General features: G+C 40.4%; 2 protein-coding genes across 2 annotated transcripts in view; both read right to left on the reverse strand.

Annotated features, from left to right (window-relative positions):
• The window catches only part of LOC146662024 (uncharacterized), a 50,209-nt gene extending 45,753 nt beyond the window's left edge, over window positions 1-4,456 (reverse strand). Inside the window, exons 1-2 of the mRNA XM_085419455.1 lie at window positions 4,440-4,456; window positions 4,160-4,335 (exon numbers count right to left, since the gene is read on the reverse strand). Coding sequence (XP_085275581.1) covers window positions 4,160-4,335; window positions 4,440-4,456 — 193 coding nt within the window. The remainder of the gene's footprint in view (window positions 1-4,159; window positions 4,336-4,439) is intronic.
• A 17,853-nt stretch (window positions 4,457-22,309) lies between these two features.
• LOC146662027 (homeobox protein NANOG-like) lies at window positions 22,310-23,658 on the reverse strand. Its single transcript, XM_085417763.1, has 4 exons — window positions 23,573-23,658; window positions 23,131-23,351; window positions 22,957-23,040; window positions 22,310-22,817 (listed from the first exon to the last, which is right to left on the reverse strand). Exons 1-4 carry the CDS (start codon window positions 23,598-23,600, stop codon window positions 22,491-22,493), a joined length of 660 nt encoding a protein of 219 aa, XP_085273889.1. The 5' UTR covers window positions 23,601-23,658; the 3' UTR covers window positions 22,310-22,490.
• Between the last annotated feature and the right edge of the window lie 738 nt (window positions 23,659-24,396).

The following is a 24,396-nucleotide window of genomic DNA, read 5'->3' on the forward strand; positions in this document are numbered from 1 at the left end:
ATTGATAAACTGATGATAAATAACAGACTTAGGATCATAAATAAAACCACTTCAACAGAACCACCAAACCCACTTTTCAGCCTTTCAATTAAATACGCTTAAATTTAAAGGCTTGACTGACCTCAGAACTCTACACGTAAATTATAAAGCAACAAACAAATCTTTGACCTACAACATTTAGGACTTGATCAGGGCATGCTTGTGTGGAACCTTCTTTAAATCTCATTGATTCACCGAGATAGAAAACAACTTGAAAGAGTGAGTGGTGAATCAAAGAGAAGACATTAAATAAACTTTATGCAAACTGCACAAAAGAATGTAAAACTCAGCGATACATCCAGTGAGCAGCACTTCTCTGGATGAAACAAGCTTCTTGATGTCAGAGGTCAGAGCAACAAGACCAGACCAGTTCATGCTGATAGGAAAGCAGGAGTGACTAAACATAACCACTCATTAAAAGCAAACTATACAGAAGACCATCTCTGAGAGCACAACATGTCAGAATTTGAAGGACATGGGCTAGAAGCAGCAGAAGACCACACTGGCTACAACAGCTGTCAGCTAAGAACAGCAAACTGAGGAAACAGACTCACAAATATTAGACAACAAGAGATTGGAGAAATGTTTCCTGGTCTGACGAGTCTGCATTTCTGCTGTGACATTCTGGGTCAGAGGCTAAACACAAGATTTCACGACTTGTAAAGTGTAACATGCATGCACTTTTTAACATCCTATCAAATATTGTAGATTATAATGTTAGAGCCAGTATTTAATCCTAGAAATGTCGTCATTTGTTGGAAGAAAATGAATGGCACTGACTGAAACATTTCCAACATATATAAAGTTGACTTTATCAGTCTCCTGCATGAGCCTTGATCTACTGCACCAACTCTGAGGAAAAAAGCAAAAACAGACGTACATTACATGTTAATTCTTTCTTTCTTTCTTTTTTACTTTAACTGAGATTCACTGAGTCTTGTCAAAACAGCCTATGTTTTATATTTAAATGGTAAGAAAATAAAATCTACAAGAAATAAACCTGTAAAACAGGATAAAACATGTGTGTAGCTCCCATGTTGAAAACTGCAGATGACATGGAAGTCTTTTAAATCTTTGTGAAAACCACCAGCATGTGGTTTGGCAAGACCAAGGTGGAAGAAATCCTCATCTGAAGCTTTGCTGAACATAAGGATTTCTCTCAGGTCGTCATGATTTGGTCTTTATCCTGATCAAGTTCTAAATGTTGTGGGACAAAGATTTGTTTGTTGCTTTATAAATTATGTGTAGAGTTCTGAGGTCAACCAAGTCTTTAAATTTAACAGTATTTAATAAAAAGGCTAAAAATTGGATTTGGTGGTTCTGTTGAAGTGGTTTTATTTATGATCCTTAATTCCTTATTACTCTTTGTTGCAGAAAATGGGTGTGTTTCATAGGTCATCGATATATTTGTAATGTGGGAGACCACAGTAGTTTGTGATGCATTATCACTGGAATAAGTTTTTTTTTCCAGATAATTTATTTTACTTTTATGTTATTTATCATCAGACTCCTGAACAGTATGAGATTTGTTTGCTCAGATTCAGTGTTCATCAATTATAGAAAAAGTCATCAATTTCTTAAATTCATTCTCTGTTTCTAGTTAAACTTTGTGTCATCTGCAAACAATATGACTTCTGTGTCTTTGCAGTTACTTCAAATTAAGACATGTTAACACAAACACCTTTACCCTCACTTATCTCTCATGGCCCTGGTGCCATCTGTCTGCATTGACTTGATAATTAATCAGAGGTAGCAGGGTGTGATACAGGAACTCTAAAAGACACATTAGCGTATGTTTAGTGGTCACTGGCTGAACTGGGTGCGTCTCTGATTATGAATGAGCCAGAGGAGGCCAGATGCATGTGTCTGTGGGGTTTATGATGAGCGTTGGTGTGGATCGTTAACCTTGCTATTGTTTACATTGACTTATGTGGGTGTTTTAGTGTCAGAGACTTTTACAATGTAGAGGTGCATTTCAAAGAAGGTGAAACTACCATTTGCTACCTTATAAACTCAATAATGTTCTTCACATGATCACAAAGATCTAAATTAAGTCATTATTTATTAGTAATATTGGTATAATTTGGCATATTTTAAACACTTTAAAAATGCATTGGTTTGATTTCAGTTGCCCCTATCAGATAGTTTCATTAAATGAAATTAATAATAATAAAAAAAAATCCCACAGCCATCCTCTGATGGGAGGGGTCAAACATAAACACACATAATACCTGCATGATCTTGGGTCGTAACAGACATCAACAGCAGACATTTTGGCTGTAATGTCTTAAGAGGTTGACAGCACTGTAGTTGAACCTACCAAGTTTGTTTGTAGCATTTTGATGATAAACTCAACGTATTTTCAGCAGGCATGAATGGCTTCCTGCCTGTCATAGTTTCAGATATATAGTGTTAGATTGGGTTGGGCAACTCTGGTGTATTATCATCATCATCATGTAATAGCTGAATGTACAATATCAATCCATGGCCACTCAGGTAATGAGTTATTCATTAATCTGTATTCACTTTGTATTTCACAGAGGCAAAAAAATTCCCAATGCATCTTATCTCTTATGTTTCTAAAAATTCAGTAAGTTTGAGGTAGGGTTGTTGTTTGAGGGGTTTCTTGGACAACCTTTGTGTACATTATTTACAAATACTGGATGATACAAGAAAATAAAGAAAAACATTTTCATCAATTAATGCCCTAATGTTTTATACAAAACTTCTTTTTATTATTATTATTAAATTTTTATTGAAAAAAAGACTTATTACAATAGTGCACTGATTTTATTTAGTCCCAAAATAATAATATAATATAATAAAATAATAATAATAAAATAAAATAAAGAACGACTTTCTTATTCCTTTTGTTTTACCTTCAGGTAACGAAAAGTAACTCGGTGTCTTGACAGTGTTTACATAACTTATTTACATAAAGTACATCCGATACATATTATGAAGTAGAGGGTCGACCTGACATTGTACAATACATGGGAGATACACCAATTCAGGGTTGGTCTTACCTAAATTCAGGGCGGAGGGGGGACACAAAGCTAATCCACTTATTCCATATTTTATAGAATTTGTCTTTTTTAATTTTTCCATATTAAATATTTCAAAAAACACACTAAACCAATCCTCAAATGTTGGCGGAGTTGGATTTAGCCACTTTCTGGTTATTGATTTTTTGCTGTCTGCTAATAGCGCTTCAGCACCCCCAAAATGAATCAAAGCACCCCCAAAGATTTCTTACTTTTTTTTGACATTATTTGCTGTTTGTGTGACACACTACTAAAAATATAAAAAGCATACAGTACTATATTTGTTTGAGACGTAACATTGTAACAACAAAAGTATAGATACCCCCCCCCCCCCCCTCCCAAAATGGTTTGTTCCATCTCGCCTCTCCCCTACTCTGGCTCTAGCGATCTTGCTGCCAGAGCGATGGTGGCTGAGACGGAGCGGAGGTGTAAGTGCCTGGCTTAAAACAGGACATATTAGCTGCATTTAACCTTCAGTTACTCTTTATATAGTTAGGTAGGAGTCAGACCATGTTTCTTTTTAGCTGAAAAGCATTACATCCAGGTAACCTGCAGTGTTAAAAACGTGTTTTCCGACAATGTTTGCTACTCTACAATCCGTCCTGCTCTGTAGTAAATTCAGCGACATTTGACAGTCCTGTTGCTCCCATTGAAATGTATACAGCCTATTTAAAATCTAAAACTTTAAATTGTCCCTAGCCTGCTGTTGTTGCAGGCTAGGGTGATCAAGATGGCGCCGTTGAGTTCGGCAGCTCTGCGACGACTGTGCTTTTATTTCGTTTTATTTATGTTTTTTATTGTTTTTTTTGCTCGTGTTGCACTAGGCCGGACTCAATATGACTTTGGCACACTTTTGGATATAGGACAACACTTTTCACTCACCTCTGCTACGGGTTTACTGGACACAACGTTGTGGCCGGAAGAGATCCTCCGTGACGAGAACAATGACTCCAGAGGATGTTGGAGACAAAGGAGACGGCGATACAGAGGTAGAAGAGCAGGGGTCCGGAACAGGCTGCGTACCAGAGCATACCGCCCTCCACTGCCTAGCATATTGCTAGCTAATGTCCAGTCACTTGAGAACAAGCTGGACGACATCAGGGCGAGAACCAGGTACCAGCGAGACATCAGGGACTGCAACATCTTCTGCCTGACCGAAACCTGGCTGACCAGCTCTGTGCCGGACCATGCGATAACCCCGGCGGAATCATTTTCTATTTTCCGCTCGGACAGAACTGCGGAATCCGGTAAACTGCGGGGCGGTGGGGTTTGTTTTATGGTTAATAACAGATGGTGTAACCCTCAGAATATCACGGTCCTGTCCCGGTCATGCTCACCCCATCTGGAGCTTCTCACCATCCTCTGTCGGCCATTTTACCTCCCTCGGGAGTTCACGGCTGTGATTATCTCTGCGATTTACATCCCGCCACAAGCGGATAACAACAAGGCGCTATTGGACCTCCATGATGTGCTGAGCGGCCACCAGGCTAAACATCCAGATGCCGCCCTCATAGTGGCGGGGGATTTTAATAGGGCTAAATTAAACAGGTCATGCCTAATTTTCACCAGCATGTTACCTGTCCCACGTACTCGGTGATGTAGACTGGGACGTATTCCAGGATACTTCCGCAAACATTGACAAGTTTGCGGACACAGCGATTAGCTTCATTGGAATGCTAGTGGATACCATCATCCCCTCGACTACAATTCGGACCTTTCCCAATCAAAAACCTTGGGTTGACTCTACTGTCAGGAGAGCTCTCAAAGCACGGACCACGGCCTACAATATGGGGCTCACATCGGGCGATATGACCAACTATAAAGCAGCTTCTTATGGTTTAAGGAAGACTGTGAAAGCGGCTAAAAGGCGTTACAAGGACAAGGTGGAGTCGCATTTCCAATATGGCGACTCCCGACGTATATGGGACGGGCTACGAACAATCACAGATTATAAACCCAGCACGGTGAGATGTACGAAACCGGAGTTAGCTGACGAACTCAATGCTTTTTTTGCGCGTTTTGAGGCGCCTCAGTTTCAATCTCAGAGCCCTGCACCCGCCCCCGCTGCTGAACCAGCACCACTGATACTCTCTGAGCATGACGTGAGGAGAGCTCTGAGGGCAACCAACTGCAGGAAGGCAGCGGGACCAGATAGCATACCGGGACGTGTGCTAAGAGTATGTGCAGATCAGCTAACTACAGTTTTCACTAACATCTTCAATGCCTCCCTGGCCCAGCAGGTAGTCCCCACCTGCTTTAAAACATCAGTGATTGTTCCGATCCCTAAGAACACCCGCCCAGCCAGCCTAAATGATTATCGCCCAGTGGCCCTAACATCTGTAGTGATGAAATGTTTTGAGAGGCTCATGAAACCCTTTATTAGTTCTTTCCTCCCTCCCGACTTGGACTCATTGCAGTTTGCATACCGGACAAATAGATCCACTGGAGATGCTGTAGCACAGGTCCTGCACACCACACTGAGCCATCTAGATGAGGGACGTGGGAACTATGTGAGAATGCTGTTTATAGACTACAGCTCAGCGTTCAACACCATAGTGCCCCACATCCTTACGGATAAGCTCCGGGATCTGGGATTCAGCACATCCTTGTGCAGGTGGATTCACAGCTTTTTGACTGCGAGACCACAGTCGGTGAGAATAGGGGATGTGTACTCTCATACCCTTTCACTGAACATAGGGGCCCCCCAGGGATGTGTGCTTAGCCCTCTTCTTTATTCCCTCTACACCGCGGACTGCACGGCCAGATACCCCACTAACTCCATTGTGAAGTTCGCTGACGACACAGTGGTGGTAGGACTCATCTCCGGGAATGACGAGAGGGCCTACCGAAGCGAGGTGGACGGATTAGCAAAGTGGTGTGTGGCAAACCACCTCTCCATGAATATCAGCAAAACAAAGGAGATGGTGATTGATTTTAGGAGACAGAGAGGCGAGAAAACTCACACCCCAATTCAGATCAATGGAAACCCTGTGGAGAAAGTCTCTAATTTTAAATACCTCGGTGTTTATATCAACGAGGACCTTAATTGGAACACACATACGGACTTCCTCATCAGCAAAGGCAGACAGCGCCTCTATCATCTGAGGCGTTTAAAGAGGTTTAAGATCTCCAAGAACATCCAGAGGAGATTCTACACCGGGGTCATTGAGAGCATCCTGTGTAATAACATCACGGTGTGGTACGGGAACTGCACAGTACAGCAACAGAAAGCCCTGCAGAGGGTCGTGCGCACAGCTGAACGCACTATGGGAACATCTTTACCAACACTGCAGGACATCTACGCTGAAAGGTGCAGATCCCGGGCCATCAGGATCACTAACGACTCCAGCCATCCCGCTTACAAACTGTTCAGGCCACTGAGGTCAGGGAAACGCCTCTGTAGCCTGAAAACAAGAACTGAAAGGTTCAGGAGGAGTTTTTACCCACAAACAGTGAGACTCCTCAATCAAAACACAAATCGGACAACACGATGGACAATTCCATACACAGTATATAATTTTCTTTTGAGTTTTATCCTTATTTTTATTTGTATTTTATCATTTACATCTGTATTTATGTAAATACGTACACTATAGCTCTTAACTATTACAGCGTAATATTTTGCACGGTAAGATGCACAGTCGGGGGGGGAGTACTTTTTAGCCGGAAAAAACATTTCACTGTGTGTTGTACTAGTTATAACTACATGTGACAAATAAATAAAGAATTGAAGAATTGCCACTGTCCTGTTTGAAATGGATACTAACTAGCTAACTGACTGAATGCCCATTAACCCTCCTGTTGTGTGTGTGTGTGTTTGTGTACAGAGAGACAGCCAGGTTCATAATGGATATGAGGAAGTTTTTTCAAAAAAAGGAGCCACATTCAGGTGAAAGTGTAAAATCAAATGATCCGTCAATCAAGAATAATGTTGGATCAGTGTTTCAATGTTTATATCTTTTATTAGATGTTCATGTGGTTTGGTTATTTGCCTTTTGGTTGAAAGTACACTGAGAGAGGACTTTTTGTTAGTGATCTTAATAGAATTTTTTTTTTCATATTAATGTCATTTTTCATCTAATTGAATACAATCTATTTGTGTATGATTGTCAGTCCAAAGAGGGAGAGAGGAAAGAGGGGACCGTGAGGAGAAAGTACAAGGTCAGGAAGAACCAGGTAAGAAAACAGACAGGGAACAGTGATAGGAAAAACAGAAACTGTTAAACTGACAAAGAAAAAAAACCTGATTTTACTCACACAATCTGGAAATTGTGTCCTCCCTATAATAAAGCTGATATACAGAATCTGCTAGACAAACTGGGTTGAAACTGTCATGGTTCTGGGTCCGTTGGACCCAGTATTTTGAGTTTATTATGTTTTGGTTTAGTTTTGCATTATGGATTGTTTTCTGATGTTCTGGTGCTTTGTTTATTATTATCATTATAGATCTGTTTCTGTTATTCTTGGTGAGGGATCAGTTCTTAGGTTTGGGTTCTCATGTGTATTACAGTTTCTGTTCAGTGTCTAGTCTGTCTCTGTGTCATGTCTGCATCTGGTTTAGTAATTCTTGTTTCCTGTCTTATTGTGAAAGTCTTTGTCTTATGTTAGTGTGTGCAGCTTAGCTCCCCTGTCTCATTAGCCCTGATCTCCCCCAGCTGTGTCTCCCTTCTGTTGCCCATTCCCTCATTACTACCCTGTGTATTTAAGCCCTGTGTTTTCCAATGCTCGGTGTCGCGTCGTACCATCAGATTATGCCTGTGTGTTTCGGTTCTCCATATTCCATGTTCACTTCATGTTTTGTTTTCGTACCAGCAATAAAGCTGAGGTTTTTGAGTTTCAAGTTAGTGTCTGAGTCCTGCGTTTGGATCCTCCTCTCCGCCTGCCCGCACACAGAGCCCTGACAGAAACATTTTTTAGCCTCTTTAACAACATTCCAACATAACATTGTAATTGATCGGAGAGATTAAAATTAATGATATATTTTTATGTGGTTCAGCCACAACTCTACTGAAACCTCAGCCAGTAATAGGTAGGCCAACTTTTGGACCGTCCAGTTGTCTGTATGACTGCCGCAGTACGTACATCACATTTGCACACTATCAGAAAGAGCTAAACAGCCCTGGTGGAGTGAGGAGCTGTAAAGAGAAGCAGATGCTCTGTTTATATTCTAAACATGTTTTAAGCTTGTTTCAAAGATTCTGTACTGCAGCTTTAAATGTTTTCCAAAAGCACACACACACTTAACTTATCAGTGTTTCTCACACTTTTTACAGTGTGTACCACCTGATAAAATGTCAAGCTCTCCTAAGGACCACTATGAAAGCATGAAACTCATAAATCTTACAACACAAAATTAGTGTTATTAAATTAGTAAAATTAGCATCTGCAGTAAAGATTTTTTTCATACATTGTATACATTCTACCACAGGCAAAGTTGCCTCCATTTTTATAGTTTTTATTAATATTTTGTAATAATTTATTTGTAATAATTCTGTTTTGGGAGTGTTTTTTATGTATCTGTATTATATTATACAAACACATTAAAAGTGAATCTCTGTCCAAAAAATGCACTCAGTTTACTTCTTACTCACTATGAGCATCATTCATTATTCTCCCCCAGTAATTAAGGTTAGGATATGTATTTTTTTATTCCAATACATTCTCCTTTTGTAGCATTTAAAAAAACCTTTATCAGATTTGATGGTTTTGTTACAGACTTTTCAAAAAAGTGTTTTGCTTTTCTTTCACAAATGTGGGGATTAAATTGTGTTAAAATGTACAAAACAGTGATGTCATGTTTTGTGACGAGGACCCAGGCACAGAGAGACTTGATGAATTCAAGAATCTTATGATTTAACAAAGAAATTTGCAGACTTGCACAGAGATGGTAAAATTATGATGACTGATAACGGAGACGAAGACAACAGACGATGAGGACAGAGAGGAACAGGGGTTTAAATGCACCAAAGTGACAGTCAGAGAGAACTCGGGACAACATTTAAGGATGCAGGGACTGACAGAGACAGGTTTATCTTGCCTGGCTGGGCAGCTCTCTGGGTGCTCAGCACCCCCAAAGCTCTGATCCTAGAATCGCCCCTGCTCTCCCAGTTCTCCCAGCCTTTGCTTGTCTTAAGCCATTTCTTATTTATAAAGAGTGAAAGCTCTGCAGTGTCCCTTTATGTGTGAAGGAATGGAATGTTGTTAGTCCACTCTATCCAAGACTGAAATCTTTTATCACTTTCATTTGGTTTAAAATCTGTATCGTGAGCACACCATCTAAATTCTTTTAGTATTTGTTCCCTACCACATATTTTAATCACTTTATTCCATATTTTTAGAGTGTAGCTTATCCCTGTTCCTTTACCTTCTAAATCAGGGGTGTCAAACTCAAATACACAGTGGGCCAAAATTCAAAATGGAACAAAGTCGCGGGCTAACATTAATATTTATTGAAAAAAAAAATCTTCCTCCAGATATAAGAATGAATCTTTTCTTATGGACTCAAACAAGTTTAGCTGAAAAACTGAATATGGAACAGCAAAGCTTAATACTAAACAATATATATATTAGCTGTATAATACCAGTAGGCCTGCTCTAATAGTAATTTGGTATGGCTTCGCGGGCCGAATTAGGCTGCGGGCCAAATTTGGCCCGCGGGCCAGAGTTTGACACCTATGTTCTAAATGGTCTGCCAGTTTTTGTTTTGTTTTTTTAATCCGGAATTGAGGCTGGTAGTTGAAATTTAGAGGTTGTATTAAATTCTATAGATTTTGACTTAGCTTTCAAATCAGGGTTACACCATTGCAACAGGGGTATGACCTGAGATGCATAATAATAGTATTGTAAACATGGAAGCATTGCCCCCCCATTTGCTTTGCTTAACTGTAAAATACTAAGTTTAGTTCTTGGTCTTTCCCCACGCCCTCTGAACGCCTCAAGAGCTACTCCTTAAGTCCAATTTAGCACACAGAGCTTCCTGCAGCTTGATCGCAAGCAGATAAATTGAAGCCAGTTTTAATACACGGCTGCAAAGCTGGTGGACTGGAAGACGCTGATGATGTTCAGCTTTTCCTTTTATCCTGCTTAATGCTACCTGCATCACATCTTTCCAGAGGAGAACCACGGGAGCTCAGGAGACAGGAACCCAAGTACTACAATGCTGCTGCTACTGCCAGAACCAAGGAAGAGCTCCCATCTCACAGCTCTGAGCAGCAAACCATGGACGGCCAGTTTCACTACCAGGACTCAGCCAGTGTATACAAAGGAAAGCCAGGCCAAGCTGTCTGCCAGTGGCTCATCATAGTATGTATGCATGTTCATTTTTTATTTACACAGCGCCAAATCACAATAACAGTCACTTCACGGTGCTTTATATTATAAGGAAGACTTTTTTTTTTCTTTGGTAATATGAACTAATATTAGCAGAGTTAGCTAACCTATGACCTGCTACAAAAATACCCTCTGTGTTGTAAGGCCATGTTTCAGTAGTTCTCCCAGAAGTACTTTCCAGACTAGAAAAGGGCGTCTATCCCTGTTTCCAATTATACCACCACTGTTTTGGTTTTGTTTTGTTTTTTTCCCCCAAATGGCGACACTTGGTGGCAAAGTTTTAAAGCGTGCCACCAGAATAAAACCTTAAAGCTCTGAGGTTTACTTTTGTATTTTCTGATCTAAAGTCACTCATGCCAACACACATCAGTAACCATGCTGACCCATGTGGACCATATAGACTTGTGCTTGGCCTGTGTCTTCCTATCCTCACAGACTTGTGGAGTTCTGGCAGCAGCCTTGAAGGTAGTCTCCCCGTGGCATACCTCACTATGTGGGCTGAAAGAGCTCTTGATTAGGAGATGAGGAACAACATCTTTGAGACTGCTGAACTGTTTCCAGCTCTGTGCGAAGGAAGGAGGACCACAGCAAAAATGCCACTTTGCATGGTGTACAGAGGACAAGCGCTACATATGAGCCCTAGCTTAGCCCTAACCTTAACTTAAAAGTTCTTGTCCATCACTTTAATCTGAAATGTTATTATGACCCACAGGAGGTGAAAGGACTGACCAACAAACAGGTGAATTCATGTTTAATTTTGGGTCAATCTGACTCATTGATTGAAACTGAAGCTGTTTCCAGCTCTGTCACAGAGGAGAAACAGGTTTTTACTGTCCCAAGTGTGGTGGCCTGAAGGAGGAGAAGAGGAAAGGGTAACTAAATGGTACTGACAACACCATTTGGGCGTGCAGTTATGCCTCAGGAAATATTACATTAGCCATTGCAAAGGTTTTCCAGTTACAAAGGCACACAGACTCTGTACTGACAAGACAGAGGCGTGGCAAATTAATATAAAATGTATTAAATTACCTGAGAATATAGAACTGCGGTGAAATGTTAAAAAATAAAAAAATAAAATAAATAAAATAAACATAAAAAAATAAATGAACGCAGCAAATTAAATGGCAGTACTTGCAATACCACCAGACCTTTTAATTTAAACTCTTAATAACCACACATTGCTTAAAAGAACAAGGTTTGTGGCCTCTCGCTGCTTTATTTAAAATAGCAGCTCAAAACTGTTTAATTTGGCCACTTTGGCACTCCTTCCTCTACGTTGCTTCCCCAAGGGGTACCACCTGTTACTCACCCGTGACTCACACAAACACCTAAATGGTGGTTTATACACATCTCCCAGTGTTTACACTCTCATGGATAAGAGGGAACATCACTAAACATCACAGCTATTGTAAATGACGCCGGCTACTAACAATGACTGAGCTGAGTGTATCAGATTTTCTGTGGATTTTCTCTGACAGCCATTTTAATGTTCTGTTGATGTTGACTTAACGGAGACTATCTTTAACGTAACTATTTTATGACCACAGTAAAATTAAGTACAACCTTTTTTGTGTATCGTGGGTTGTTTGTTTTGTGTGTGGGTTCTTTTTCTTTTCTTTTTTTAAAAGTTGTTACTTTGGGTGAGGTATTAGATGGAAGTGTTGACAAATAAAAGTGGGCATGTCAAATGCTCTTTCAAGCTCATAATTAGAATTAGACAGTCTGTTTTGACAAAGAGAAGAAAAACGGGCTTATTGACTTTTTCTGATAATGTAATGTGGCTGAAAAAAACATCCTACAGCAATGTTTTTTTAAAATGTTATTTTGTATCTTCCATCCCTTGGAGAGAACATTGGGTCTTGCTTGATCACTGAATGATGAAATATATTGTTTTGGTTTTCATAGGGATTTCCAGTAGACTGTATTTTTATTCCATGAACGTTAAGTTTTAGGGTCACCTAAAACTGGTTTGTCAGGCCACATCACACATGGCACTAATGATCACAGATGGTATCGAAACTTGACTGTGCGCTGAGGTGGCAACCCCTAACCCTACGCAAGTAAATTAAAGTAAATGTATTTGGAAAAATGTACTTCTAAAAGTTGTTTTAATGCACCGTGTTCATTTACTCATGAGCTGCTGTAACATGAATCAAACCTTAGTCAGATAATTTCAAATTCAAAGGTTGTGCGTTTGCTGATGTCTGAGCTGACAATGCTTTTGTGTCGTTTGTCACACAGTGTGTTGCAAGCGGATGTCCAGCTGTTATGTTACAGATTTAAAGGTAGATTTGAAGTGCTCAGTGACGCTTGATAAACTGCAAATTTAAAGCTTAAATATGATGTCAGTTTTAATCACATATTGGGTCTACGTTCAGGAGTTGCACTTCAGTTCCATCCTGCAGTACATCGGCCTTCACTTGCTGGAGCTGAAGTGAAGGCCGATGGGATGACGCCCTGATCCAGTTCGTGTGTGATGAGAAACAGCTCAAGTGAACTAAGTGAAGCATTGACTTTTTTTCCTGTTCTTTTCCTCATTTTATCTGCCCACTGAGTTTTCATGCCATGAGGACGAAGATGATCTGTTGTTGCTGCGACTTCAACTACACACACTTCTTGTTTAATGTTTGACCACTAGGCTGGACTGTTGAGTATGTACATGAAGTGTTTCTGGAACCTTTTGAATTCAATGGTTAATCATCTGTCACACAAAACCTCTGCATGTCCTCCTTCACTACATCAATGAACCTCCTCTCTGGTTTTCATTCTTTCTGTCCTGGCTGGCAGTCCCACTCTTTTAAAAAAATAAAAAACATAAAATTTGTATAAACCTGCAAGAAGAACACACTGTACATCAAATATCTTTTTATTTTGCTTGTTAAATGTGAGAATGAGGATGCTAATTGTTCAAGTGTAGCTTTGATTTTGTGTATGTGTATGTGTGTGTGTGCAGTGAGGACATTGCTGCGACTTTGACCACACACACTTGTTATATAATGTTGGACCAGTAGGTGTCACTGTTGTCCATGTACATGGAGTGTTTCTGGCGTCTGGAGAAAATCAGAAAGATTAATGAACTTTTTAACACTTTATTAAAAAATATTGATTTTCACATAGACACATGAAGCAGTATTTCATTCCACCAAAGTCCTCATTTTTTTAGAAGAAAAATCATTGGTGATTCATGCATGTCTGACTTCAAAACAGGCGTGCATGTGTGATTGTGTCATCTGGGGCAGGGATAGCTCAGTAGGTAAAGTGGTTGCCCCATAATTCACTTGGTGAGTAATTGGCCTACGGGGATCAATAAAGTATACATTATTGTTATTACTACACAATTCCTCTAATTAGTCCACACTTTTTCCTCCTCAAGTTTGCCTCTATCATGCGCTGGTTGTAGAATTTCTTCGAGTGGGGGCTGGCTCTCACTTGTATTCTAGAAACATAAAAATAAAAACACTGTTTGGATAGTACTGCCATCTTTACCACCTCTTTCATTTTTGATGGGTCATGGTAAATCACCTTATCAAGAGCATTCTCAGCCCATGTAGTAAGGTCTACCAGGGGACAACTCCCTTTAAGGCTGCTGCCAGAATTCTAAGACTAAAAGGCAAAACTGGTTTAAGTATTTCTGCTGGAGCAGGTAGTTTGTTGCAGAGGCTGCAGAGATTCTGTTTAAACTATAAGGTTTTGCAACATAACCAACCATGCTGATGTCAGCTCAGTGTGAGTGGAAGACATAGGCATGACAATCAGTGATGTATTCATAAACTGCAAAAGGATGTACCTGTTCCAATTCACTTCCTTGTAAACCTCCCTGTTACAGCCCTAGCTGGGCCTCCTGAAACTGCCCTTGTGTGGGTGTGGTGTTTTTCTCCACCTCCTCCTCTCTTGCCACTCCTACCCCCTCTGTTTCTCTCACTCTCCTCTCTCCCCAGGACACAGCTGCTCTTGGTTAGCCTTGTTTGCCACCTGAATCCAGTCAGCAATCACCTCTGAGGCTATTTAAGCTGGGGATGAGCTCTGCGCAAGGGAGTTTTCTCTGGTGTCTCTGCTTTGTGTACTAGTTGTGTGAAGGTCCTGCCTATAGTGTGTAAGCAGTATGCCTGCTTTACGTGAGTAGTGTGGGCTTGTGGGCCTTGGCGGCAGTAAAGCTAGCTGCTGGCTAGTGACAGGGTGAGCTTGTGGGCCCCTGGAAGTGCCTCCTCGTGGTGTGGAGTTTTTGTTTGGTTGTTGTGTTCTGTGTTGTTGCAACCTTTTTCCCTTTTTCCAAGTGTTATTGGTAAAAAGGCCTTGCTGGCTCTTTATGTTAAGATTATCTATAATAAAGACTATTTTATTTACTAAAAACACCTGTCTGTTTTCCTTTCATTCTGTTCTGGACTCATTTGTTACTGGTCCCCTCACTCGTATGCCTAGACCCCTTCGGGGGGGACGTAACAATGTGGGGGCTCGTCCGGAATATGAATGGAAGGAACAGCAATTGAGTATTAGTGAGTTGTTTGCTGGTGGCCTGTTTAGTTGTATGGTATCTGCTACGCTCTCTCTCCAGTTAGCAAAGGGGAGTGTCTAGCTGAGCGTAAGCTCCTCCTTCAGGCACTCATTTTTTATTTTGCCTTTTTTATTTTCGGAGTAATCCCGGGTGGGGATTAGTTCCCTGTCGGGGGCAGGCTTGTCGGTGCTTTGTGCACTTGATGCTTAGCCTTTAAAGTTGCCTCGAGCCTGGTACACTCCAGAAGCTAACTAGGCTAAGATTTTAGTAGGTAGGTCTGGGGAGAGGGTCAGTGGTATTTTTATTTATTGGTTAACCTGTGGCCAAACATTTCCCACCTGTTTTTCATTTGTGTATTGGAGGTGGTGCTTCTTTGTTGTTACTGTTATCCTCAGGTAGTTTTAGTTTCAGTTTTAATGGCTACCTTTGAAATTGCCGTGTTTAAGGAAAACCCTTCGCTTGTCCAGCTGGACGCCTGTAGGAAGATGGATTTGCATGAGGTCGCATCATTTTATGTCATTTCTGTCTCCACGGCTCTACGTAAGGCTGAGCTGAAAGCTGCTCTTGTGTCTGGCTTGGTGGAGAAAGGGATAGTGGCCCTGCCAGTGTCTGCCAGTCCACTTGAGCATGGTGTAGCGTCTCAGCCTGTTCCGCAGGTGCCAGCTCAAGCTGTAGCTCCATCAGTGTCTACACCTGTTGCTCAGTGGCTGCCTGAGGACAAGCCAATGACACTGCCTCACTTTGAACCACTCTCCATAGTCATCCGTAGGTTCAAAGAACGATGCTATGCTACATGTCCGCCTGGCTCGTCTTCAGTTGGAAAAGGAGGATCATGAGAGGCAGTTCCAGCTAAAGGAGTTGGAGCTTAAGCTTTTAGATGCAGAGCTTGCCAGAGCCAAGGAGGTTGAATTGAAAAAGGTGGAGACAGCTGTTAAGTTGCAACAGTTGGAACTCCAGCAGGCTTCCCTTCCTCCAACTGCCTCCATTCGGCAGGCAGACACACCATTTGATGTGGGGAAAAACATTTGTCTGGTTCCAGTGTTTCACGACATCGAGGTTGACAGTTATTTTGAGTCCTTTGAGCATATAGCTGCAGCCTTGCACTGGCCACGGGATTCTTGGGCTATTTTGCTATGATGTAAGCTGGTAGGTAAGGCTCAGGAAGTTTGTTCCTCATTGTCAGCTCAGGACAGTCTGAATTATGACAAGCTGAAAAGTGCCATCCTGCTATCTTATGAGCTAGTCTCAGAAGCTTATAGCCAGCGTTTCCGGGGATTAAAAAGGGGACAGGATCAATCCTACCGAGATTTTGCAAGGAAGAAAAGTGTGCTTTTTGATCGGTGGTGTGTGTCCAGCAAAGCTACTGACCTGGCGTTGATGCGTGAATTAATGTTGGTGGAGGAATTTAAGAACCGTATCTCTAAGCAGATTGCAGTATACCTCAGTGAACAGGTTTCCTCATTACAGCAGGCTGCAACACTGGCTGATGAGTTTGCCCTCACCCATAAAACTAGTGTTATTGAGCACGACCGACGATCAGGATATCAAAATCTTGTTTCTGCTCTGAGACTGAGATGGAAACAGCCTCAGAGGTATCAGTAGTTTTGTTGGTCATCTCCATTTGTAGAGCACTCTCTGCCCATATAGCGAGTTCTTCCAAGGGAAGACTCCCTTCAACCCCGCTGTCATAACTCCACGAGTCTGTGAGGGTAAAGACACAAGAGAAGTAATCACAAGTCTATATGGTCCACATGGGTCAGTTGCTGATATGTTTTGGCACAACTGACTTTGTAACAGAAAAATTAACAAAGGTTATATAGATGAGTCTTAAACACAACAGTTTGACACAACCTTGGGGGGAAAAAAGTGGTCGGATATTTGTAGATTCTTTAAAACCAAAAAGGATTTAAAGTGGACTCTCTGTTCAACTGTGGAGGGAGAAATGGTTATTTCTGCAATCAGGACTTACAACACAGAGTGAAAGAACATTTTTGCAAGTTGTCTTAGAGGTTAGTCAACTCTGTTCATATTAGCTCACCAGGCAACAATGCTGAGTACATACCTGGAGAAAAGTGTATCCCATAATCTTCCATCTTTGAAATCCCAGTGATTAAAACAGGAAAACTGGAGAAAGTATCTCTGCTGAAAGAGCTCCAAACAAAGCAGGATAGGAACTTAAGACTGACAGACTTAAGAGCAATTCTCCTGGGTTTTTAAGGAGGTTTGTGGGTGTGGGCAGGAATGTGGAGGTTTGCGCTTCTTCTTTTGTTGGTCACTTTGCAGTCAGGCAGTTTCTACCAACTGGCATCATTTACATTTCTTTAAAATGCTGTTTAGCTGGATTTGATTGTTGGCGATTTCGCGTGATCTTGGATGGTTCGGTTCCCCGAAGCTCATCCGGGATTTGCTGTCATAGCAACAGATCCGTGAGCGTAAACCTGCTCGGGAGCAGGCTTACTTTATGTAAACAGGATTAGATCGCGGCCACTCAGGTATGTCCGCTTCATTTATATGAAAGCAACAGCGATATTTTACCACTGTTTTACCATAAATAAATATTATCAATGTAACTAAAGTTAATGCAGTACTTGATCCTTTTATTGATTCCATACAGATACATACAGGTCATTTCCTAAAAAAAAAAGGGAAATGTACTATTAATCATTCTATTTCATGTATTTGATTATTTCAGATGTAATTCATATTTTAGAGTAGTAATAGTAAATTACTTCGTGTAATCAAGATGAGAGACCACGGCTATAAAAGCGAAGGTGGATTTGGGAAGTCTGTCGCAGCCATGTCCTGTCCGTATACGCGAGCCACCCATTGCGGAAGGTGCAAGATTGATAAGGAGAGTCCTCAGAATTCAGCGTATATTGCGGGATAGTCAGGATCCTTTAGCTCAGTGCGACAGTGTGCTCATAGAGATATCGATTTTCCCGTGAGGGTATTATTTACTAACCAACTTGTTGACGAGGGGGTGCAGGACCACCACCTGTCTTTTTTTGCTCTGCCCTTTTCTTGGTTGCTGTTATAAACAAACAAACAGATTATTTCAGGGTCTCTTTCCAAGAGACTAAAAGCAATATAAGTGATAAATATTATCATTCTGTAGAATATTCTTATATTTCACTTTTACTTGTTCCCATGTTCTAGTGGGTCCTGTCGTGGCTCTAATGTGAAAGAGGATATGATGTAATATACTAGACTATACTATAATATAATATAGTGTAATATAATAAATTTACCCTACCGCCTACTGGTGTTGGCCAGAGAGGCCGATGGCGCGATATGGCAGCCTGGCTTCTGTCAGTCTGCCCCAGGGCAGCTGTGGCTACAACTGTAGCTGCCTCCACCAGTGTATGAATGTGAGAATGACTGAATAGTGGTATTGTAAAGCGCTTTGGGTGCCTTGAAAAGCGCTATATAAATCCAATCCATTATTATTACATTACTTACGAGTTTAATTTGTCAGCAACTTTCTGCCAGCCCTCTCTCCTTGCTTTTGCAGCCTTTGCAGTGTTCCCTTGCGTTTTAATTAAACTCTGAAACTCCTGAAATCCCTCAATCAGGAGTTCTTGCTCTGCTGCCGAAAAATACCGAACGCGCTCCTTCGACATTTTCGCCGACCAATCAAAGGGTTGCCGATCAATGTTTCTACTATCGATGCGTAGCCCCTGTTAAGCCACCCAGTGATCTCACATTACTTCATCCAGCTGTACTAATCGTCAACAACAGGTGTGTTCGGAGAACCGGATTAGCGAGCTCAAAGTTAGCGCGATGATTTGATCTTGGATGTAGTAAGCGAGGTACGAAGAACGGACCCCAGGTCTGAAAAAAGAAAGTACAGTTAGAAAGCAGCCATACAAATGAGCTTTACCAAATCCTTTCAGCTAACACTTTATAAAATATGAAACACTTAATACACTTAATCCGCTTAAATCAATTAAATAAACACATCTTTACTCATGTGTTTGAAATACATGATGGACTATATGATGTGAAAAATTCTCATTTTGTAAAGAAAGCCAAACCTGTTGAGTTGCTGACTGTGAGCTGCAGCTGGTGTAAATCATGATCTTTATGGGTATTTCTCACTGGTGAGTTGAGTAAAGTTTAGCTTGTTCTGCTTTGATGTCAACTAGATCTGTGTTAGATTATTTTGATTTAAATTCCTGCTCTGGTTGTTTCAGACAAGCAGCCAGTTTGATCTTTGCACCGATGATTAATTTACTTTCTATTATCAGAAGATTTGTGCACATAGTTTATAATTTCAAATGTTTCAGAGAAAATACAGCTGCTCTTTAAATATATTTTTGCATATGTTCTGCATTATTTCAGTGAGTATTGAAACCTGATGTTTAAAATTTTTTAAAATGAGCCAAATTATACCAATATTACACACAAATAATAAATTAAACCTCTAATTTAGATATTTTTGATCATGTGGAGGTCATTTGGAGTTTATAAGATAGCAAATGGTAGCTTTCACCTTCTTTGAAAAGCACCTTTACATTGTAAAAGTCTCTGACACTAAAACACCCACATAAGTCAATGTCAACAATACCAAGGCTAACGATCCACATCAACGCTTGTCATAAACCCACAGACACATGCATCTGGCCTCCTCTGGCTCATTCAGAATTAGAGACGCACCCAGTTCAGCCAGTGACCACTAAACATACGCTAATGTGTCGTTTAGAGTTCCTGTATCACACCCTGCTACCTCTGATTAATTATCAAGTCAATGCAGACAGTTGGCACCAGGGCCATGAGAGATAAGTGAGGGTAAAGGTGTTTGTGTTGACATGTCTTAATTTGAAGTAACTGCAAAGACACGGAAGTCATATTGTTTGCAGATGATACAAAGTTCTATAATGAACTAACACTGGATACGAGCAAAACAAAACTCTGCTATTTGGGAGATGTACAAATTCTATCATTGATAAACTGATGATAAATAACAGACTTAGGATCATAAATAAAACCACTTCAACAGAACCACCAAACCCACTTTTTATTAAATACTCTTAAATTTCTTTTTTTTACTTTAACTGAGATTCACTGAGTCTTGTCAAAACAGCCTATGTTTTATATTTAAATGGCAAGAAAATAAAATCTACAAGAAATAAACCTGTAAAACAGGATAAAACATGTATGTAGCTTCCATGTTGAAAACTGCAGATGACATGGAAGTCTTTTAAATCTTTGTGAAAACCACCAGCATGTGGTTTGGCAAGACCAAGGTGGAAGAAATCCTCATCTGAAGCTTTGCTGAACATAAAGATTTCTCTCAGGTCGTCATGATTTGGTCTTTATCCTAATCAAGTCCTAAATGTTGTGGGCCAAAGATTTGTTTGTTGCTTTATAAATTATGTGTAGAGTTCTGAGGTCAACCAAGTCTTTAAATTTAAGAGTATTTAATAAAAAGTGGATTTGATGGTTCTGTTGATGTGGTTTTATTTATGATCCCTATTACACTTTGTGTGTGTTTTACAGGTTATATCGATATATTCATAATGACCATGATGGTTTGTGATTTATTGTCACCGGAAGAAGTTTGTTCTTTCAGATAATTTATTTTAATTCTATGTTATTTATCATCAGACTCCTGAATAGTATGAGTTTTGTTTGCTCAGATTCAGTGTTAATCGATTATAGAAAAACCAAGTCTTCAATTTCTTAGTTTTTTTGTAGTTCATTTAGAAGTTGTTCCAAGTTACTTCCACAATAACTTTGTGTCATCTGCAAACAATATGACTTCTGTGTCTTTGAAATTACTTAGCTGAATGTACAATATCAATCCACATTCACTCAGTTAATGATGCATTCATTAATCTGTATGCCTCTTGTATTTCATTGCTCAAATTCAGGACATTGAAAAACACCTTATGTCATAATGCTTTTCAGAAACTCTCAAAGACAACATTACATGGATTATTAGACTCAGTGCTGCTCATTTATTGACTTGATTTTTCATTCCTGCAGCTTCGCTGTTCTGACAGCTCCACTCAGGCTCTGCTTGACACCACTGTGCTCCTGCTGCAAGGCGCCTGGTTTCTGGTACGCTTCCCAGTCATGATCATGGTGGCACTGTGAGCAAGAACCTGGCAACCTCCAGCCACCATGCCCCATCGTAACATTCCTTGACAGATCCCAACACAGCCCTGGTACAAACATACATGGCCATCAGGAGCATCCTACACTTTAAATGAGCTGACTTCAGGTGGTTCAGTAAGGGGAAGATTTAATAACATTGCACGTTTCATTTCAAGACTCTGTAGTCACAGAGCAGAGAGTAGAAAAGGTGACAATAAAATGTTTTTGGAGCTTTACCAAGTAATCAGCATCAGACTTGTTAACAATTAAAATAAAACCCAACGTTTAGAGTCTTAGGAAGATAATCACAGAGGCAAAAACTTTCCACTGTATCGTCTCAGGTTTCTTAAAATGAAGTCTGAGGTAGGGTTGTTATTTGAGGTATTCCTGGAAAAATCTTTTTGTCCATTTGAAAGCTCCAGATTCTTTAGATTATCTGTCTCATACTTTGATTGTGAATATAGAGGATTGTAGCTCAAGTTAACATGGAAAGATAGAGGTTTAAAGTCTCTAAAACATTTGGACCCATATGGAAAAGATATATATAAATCTTATAAAGTTTGGATCTGTCTTGTGTGAAACTTGTATGAAAAGCATATAAGAGTGAAAACAGATATAAGATCCCTTGAAAAATTAGATAATGAAACTTGTATGTTTTGGATACTTACTAAAACAATATATGAAAGTAATGAGAAAGTGGCCACTTTCATGAGTAAATCACATATAAGTTTTTACTATTTCTTTTCCATATGGGGATGTTCAGTCTCTGACAGAAGGTTTGGAGACATGTAGAAAGTTCAGTTTGAATGGGTGAAACTAATATTTTATTTACAGTTTCTCACACACAAGGAAGAGAATTTTCTTCATGTACAATATTTTTTACAACAAAATGAAACAAAACACATTTTGATGAATTCATCTCTTAATCTTATATGCAGAATTTCTGATGGTGTTTTCTCTGATATCCCAGTATGTGTTTTGGCTATTTTGACTATTTACAGTAGCCGGAGCCTACTGAATTCTAATATTTCTAAAATCCATTGGATATTGAATTCCCCCCTCCCCCTTTACTGAAAGCGATCAAATCTGAGACTATGTTGAGCTACATGAAGACAATAAAAATAATAAAACAAAAAGTCCTGGGTTGTTTATATTCCATTCAGTGCTGAACTGGTGTTCAAATCAAATTTTATTAGTCAAATACACAGTCATACAAAGTACAACATGCAATGAAATTCCTGTGTCCTGGGGCTGCGGATGTAGCCGCACCAGGAAGAAACCAAAAAGACAAAAAGACAGTGAAAATTCGTACATCAGGGACAAGAGGAAAAAAAGGACCTCTAAAACAGTAACAGTAAAAAAAAGGTCTTGATGGGCTTTCCAGGGACATCGGTATGCAGGGGAGAGACGATGTTTGGGTTTGGTGCCTCCAATTTCACAGACAGTCTAAATGTCTGTCACTCGTCACCAGGTCTGTCAATTTCTTGTTAAAGAGCCGTGAGCTTCTCCAAGATCTTATCCATGTTGTGTTCAATGAGAACAGTCTGAGTACTCACAGCTCTTCCCATTGCTTCGATCATAGTGGACATTTTTGCTGGGTTTTGAACAGCTGTGTCGTATTCGTGATGCCCGTTGCCTGGTGGCATTGACCAGCCAAACATCTGAGGGGAGTCGGGGAGGGTCCATTGAGGTCCAGCCGCAGAATTGCCCACAGCATGAGAATAGTGGGCCTGATTATTTGCACCCATTCTCATTGAATTTACCTGGTGCTGGGTGTACCGCTCCCTGAACGGGGGCTGTCTCTCTCCCTGAAACTGAAGGGGACAAGGGGACTGTCAGTAAAACGAGAATAGTTGTTTTAAATTATTGGCATTACACTTTTTTAAATACAGTCAATTCCCCAGATAATGACAGAATCAGAAACAATTCTGTTTAATAATAGGAGATACTTACATGAAGTGGGACATCCTGATTCACATGCTGAGGATGTGACCTCCTCCTAAACTTACTCCGTTTGTTTTGAAACCAAGTTTTTACCTAAAGATAAAAGAAAACAGAAAACATTTAATGAGTACAATGGACCCAAAATTCAATTTCTTATGTTGTAGTAAGTTGAAAAACACTCACCTGTTTGTAGGTCAGTCCTGTCATCTCTGCCAACTGTTTCATCTCCCTTGGCTCATAGTAATGTTTCGCATTAAAGTGATGGACAAGAATATTCAACTGTCTCTCTGTGAACACCACCCGGGCCTTTCCTTTAGGTTTCTCTGGAGCAGTGCTGGGATGGTGCAGAGTGGCAGTGATGTTGCCATCCTGGCTTCTTGGGACAGCAAAATCTTGTTTCTCTTCTGAGACAGCAGAAAAAAAGTTTTTAAAAAGTAAATTGCTGAGTCTGAAACACAAAAGTTTCCCAGAAAAAAGGTGGGATATTTATACATTATTCAGAACCAAGAGTGACTTCTGCCATCAGGACTTACAACACAGAGTGAAAGAGTATTTTTGCAAGTTGTCTTAGAGGTTAGCCAACTCTGTTCATGTAGCTCACCAGGCAACAATGCTGAGTACATACCTGGAGAAAAGTGCATCCCATGTTCCATCTTTGAAGTCCCAGTGATCAAAAGAGGAAAGCTGGAAAAAGTATCTCTGATGAAAGGGCTCCAAACCAAGCAGGATAGTGCTGTGTATCCTAAGGCTGATTTAAGAGCAATTCTGGGCTTTTAAGGAGGTTTGTGGGTGTGGGCAGGATTGTGGGGGGTTGAGCTTCTTCTTTTGTGAGTTACTTCACCCTACCAAGTTTCAACCAACTGGCATCATTTACATTTCTTTAAAATGCTGTTTCTGAGGTCTGAAAACAGAAAGTACAGTTAGAAAGCAGCCGTACAAATGAGCTTTACCAAATCCTTCCACCTCATACTTTATAAAATCTCAAAAATGTAATGCCTAAAATTACTGTTTTACTTTCAATTTAACCTCTTACCCATTACTTTAGTGTCCGTTTTAACTGCTCTTAAATTAGCAAAAAAAAAAAATTCAACACCAAATTCAGTTCGGTGGATCGTTCAATGGGTCGTTCAATGGGTCATTCAATGGGTCGTTCAATGGGTCATTCAATGGGTCATTCAATGGGTCGTTCAGTGCGTTGTTCAGTGGGTTGTTCAGTGGGTCTTTCATTTGGTCGTTCTTTGGGTTGTTCAGTCAGTGGGTGAGTGAAAGCAAGATTAAGTGGAAAGTGTCTATGTGAGTGGAAAGTTCTTTCCACTCACATAGACCCTACTGGTGATGGCCAGAGGGGCCGATGGCGCGATATGGCAGCCTCGCTTCTGTCAGTCTGCCCCAGGGCAGCTGTGGCTACAACCGTAGCTTGCCTCCACCAGTGAGTGAATGAATAGTGGC

This window comes from Rhamphochromis longiceps, linkage group LG9 (assembly GCF_057381845.1).
Source record: "Rhamphochromis longiceps isolate RC_006_pf linkage group LG9, R_longiceps_female_GT1.1, whole genome shotgun sequence".
Taxonomy (NCBI): domain Eukaryota; kingdom Metazoa; phylum Chordata; class Actinopteri; order Cichliformes; family Cichlidae; genus Rhamphochromis; species Rhamphochromis longiceps.

Coding starts and splice junctions, on each gene's coding strand:
- LOC146662027 (XM_085417763.1), bottom strand. CDS start 23,600: ATGGAACATGGGATGCACTTTTCTCCAG. Junction 23,352..23,572: donor TGGGATGCACTTTTCTCCAG/GTATGTACTCAG, acceptor CTGCTGTCTCAG/AAGAGAAACAAGATTTTGCT. Junction 22,818..22,956: donor ATCAGGATGTCCCACTTCAT/GTAAGTATCTCC, acceptor TGTCCCCTTCAG/TTTCAGGGAGAGAGACAGCC.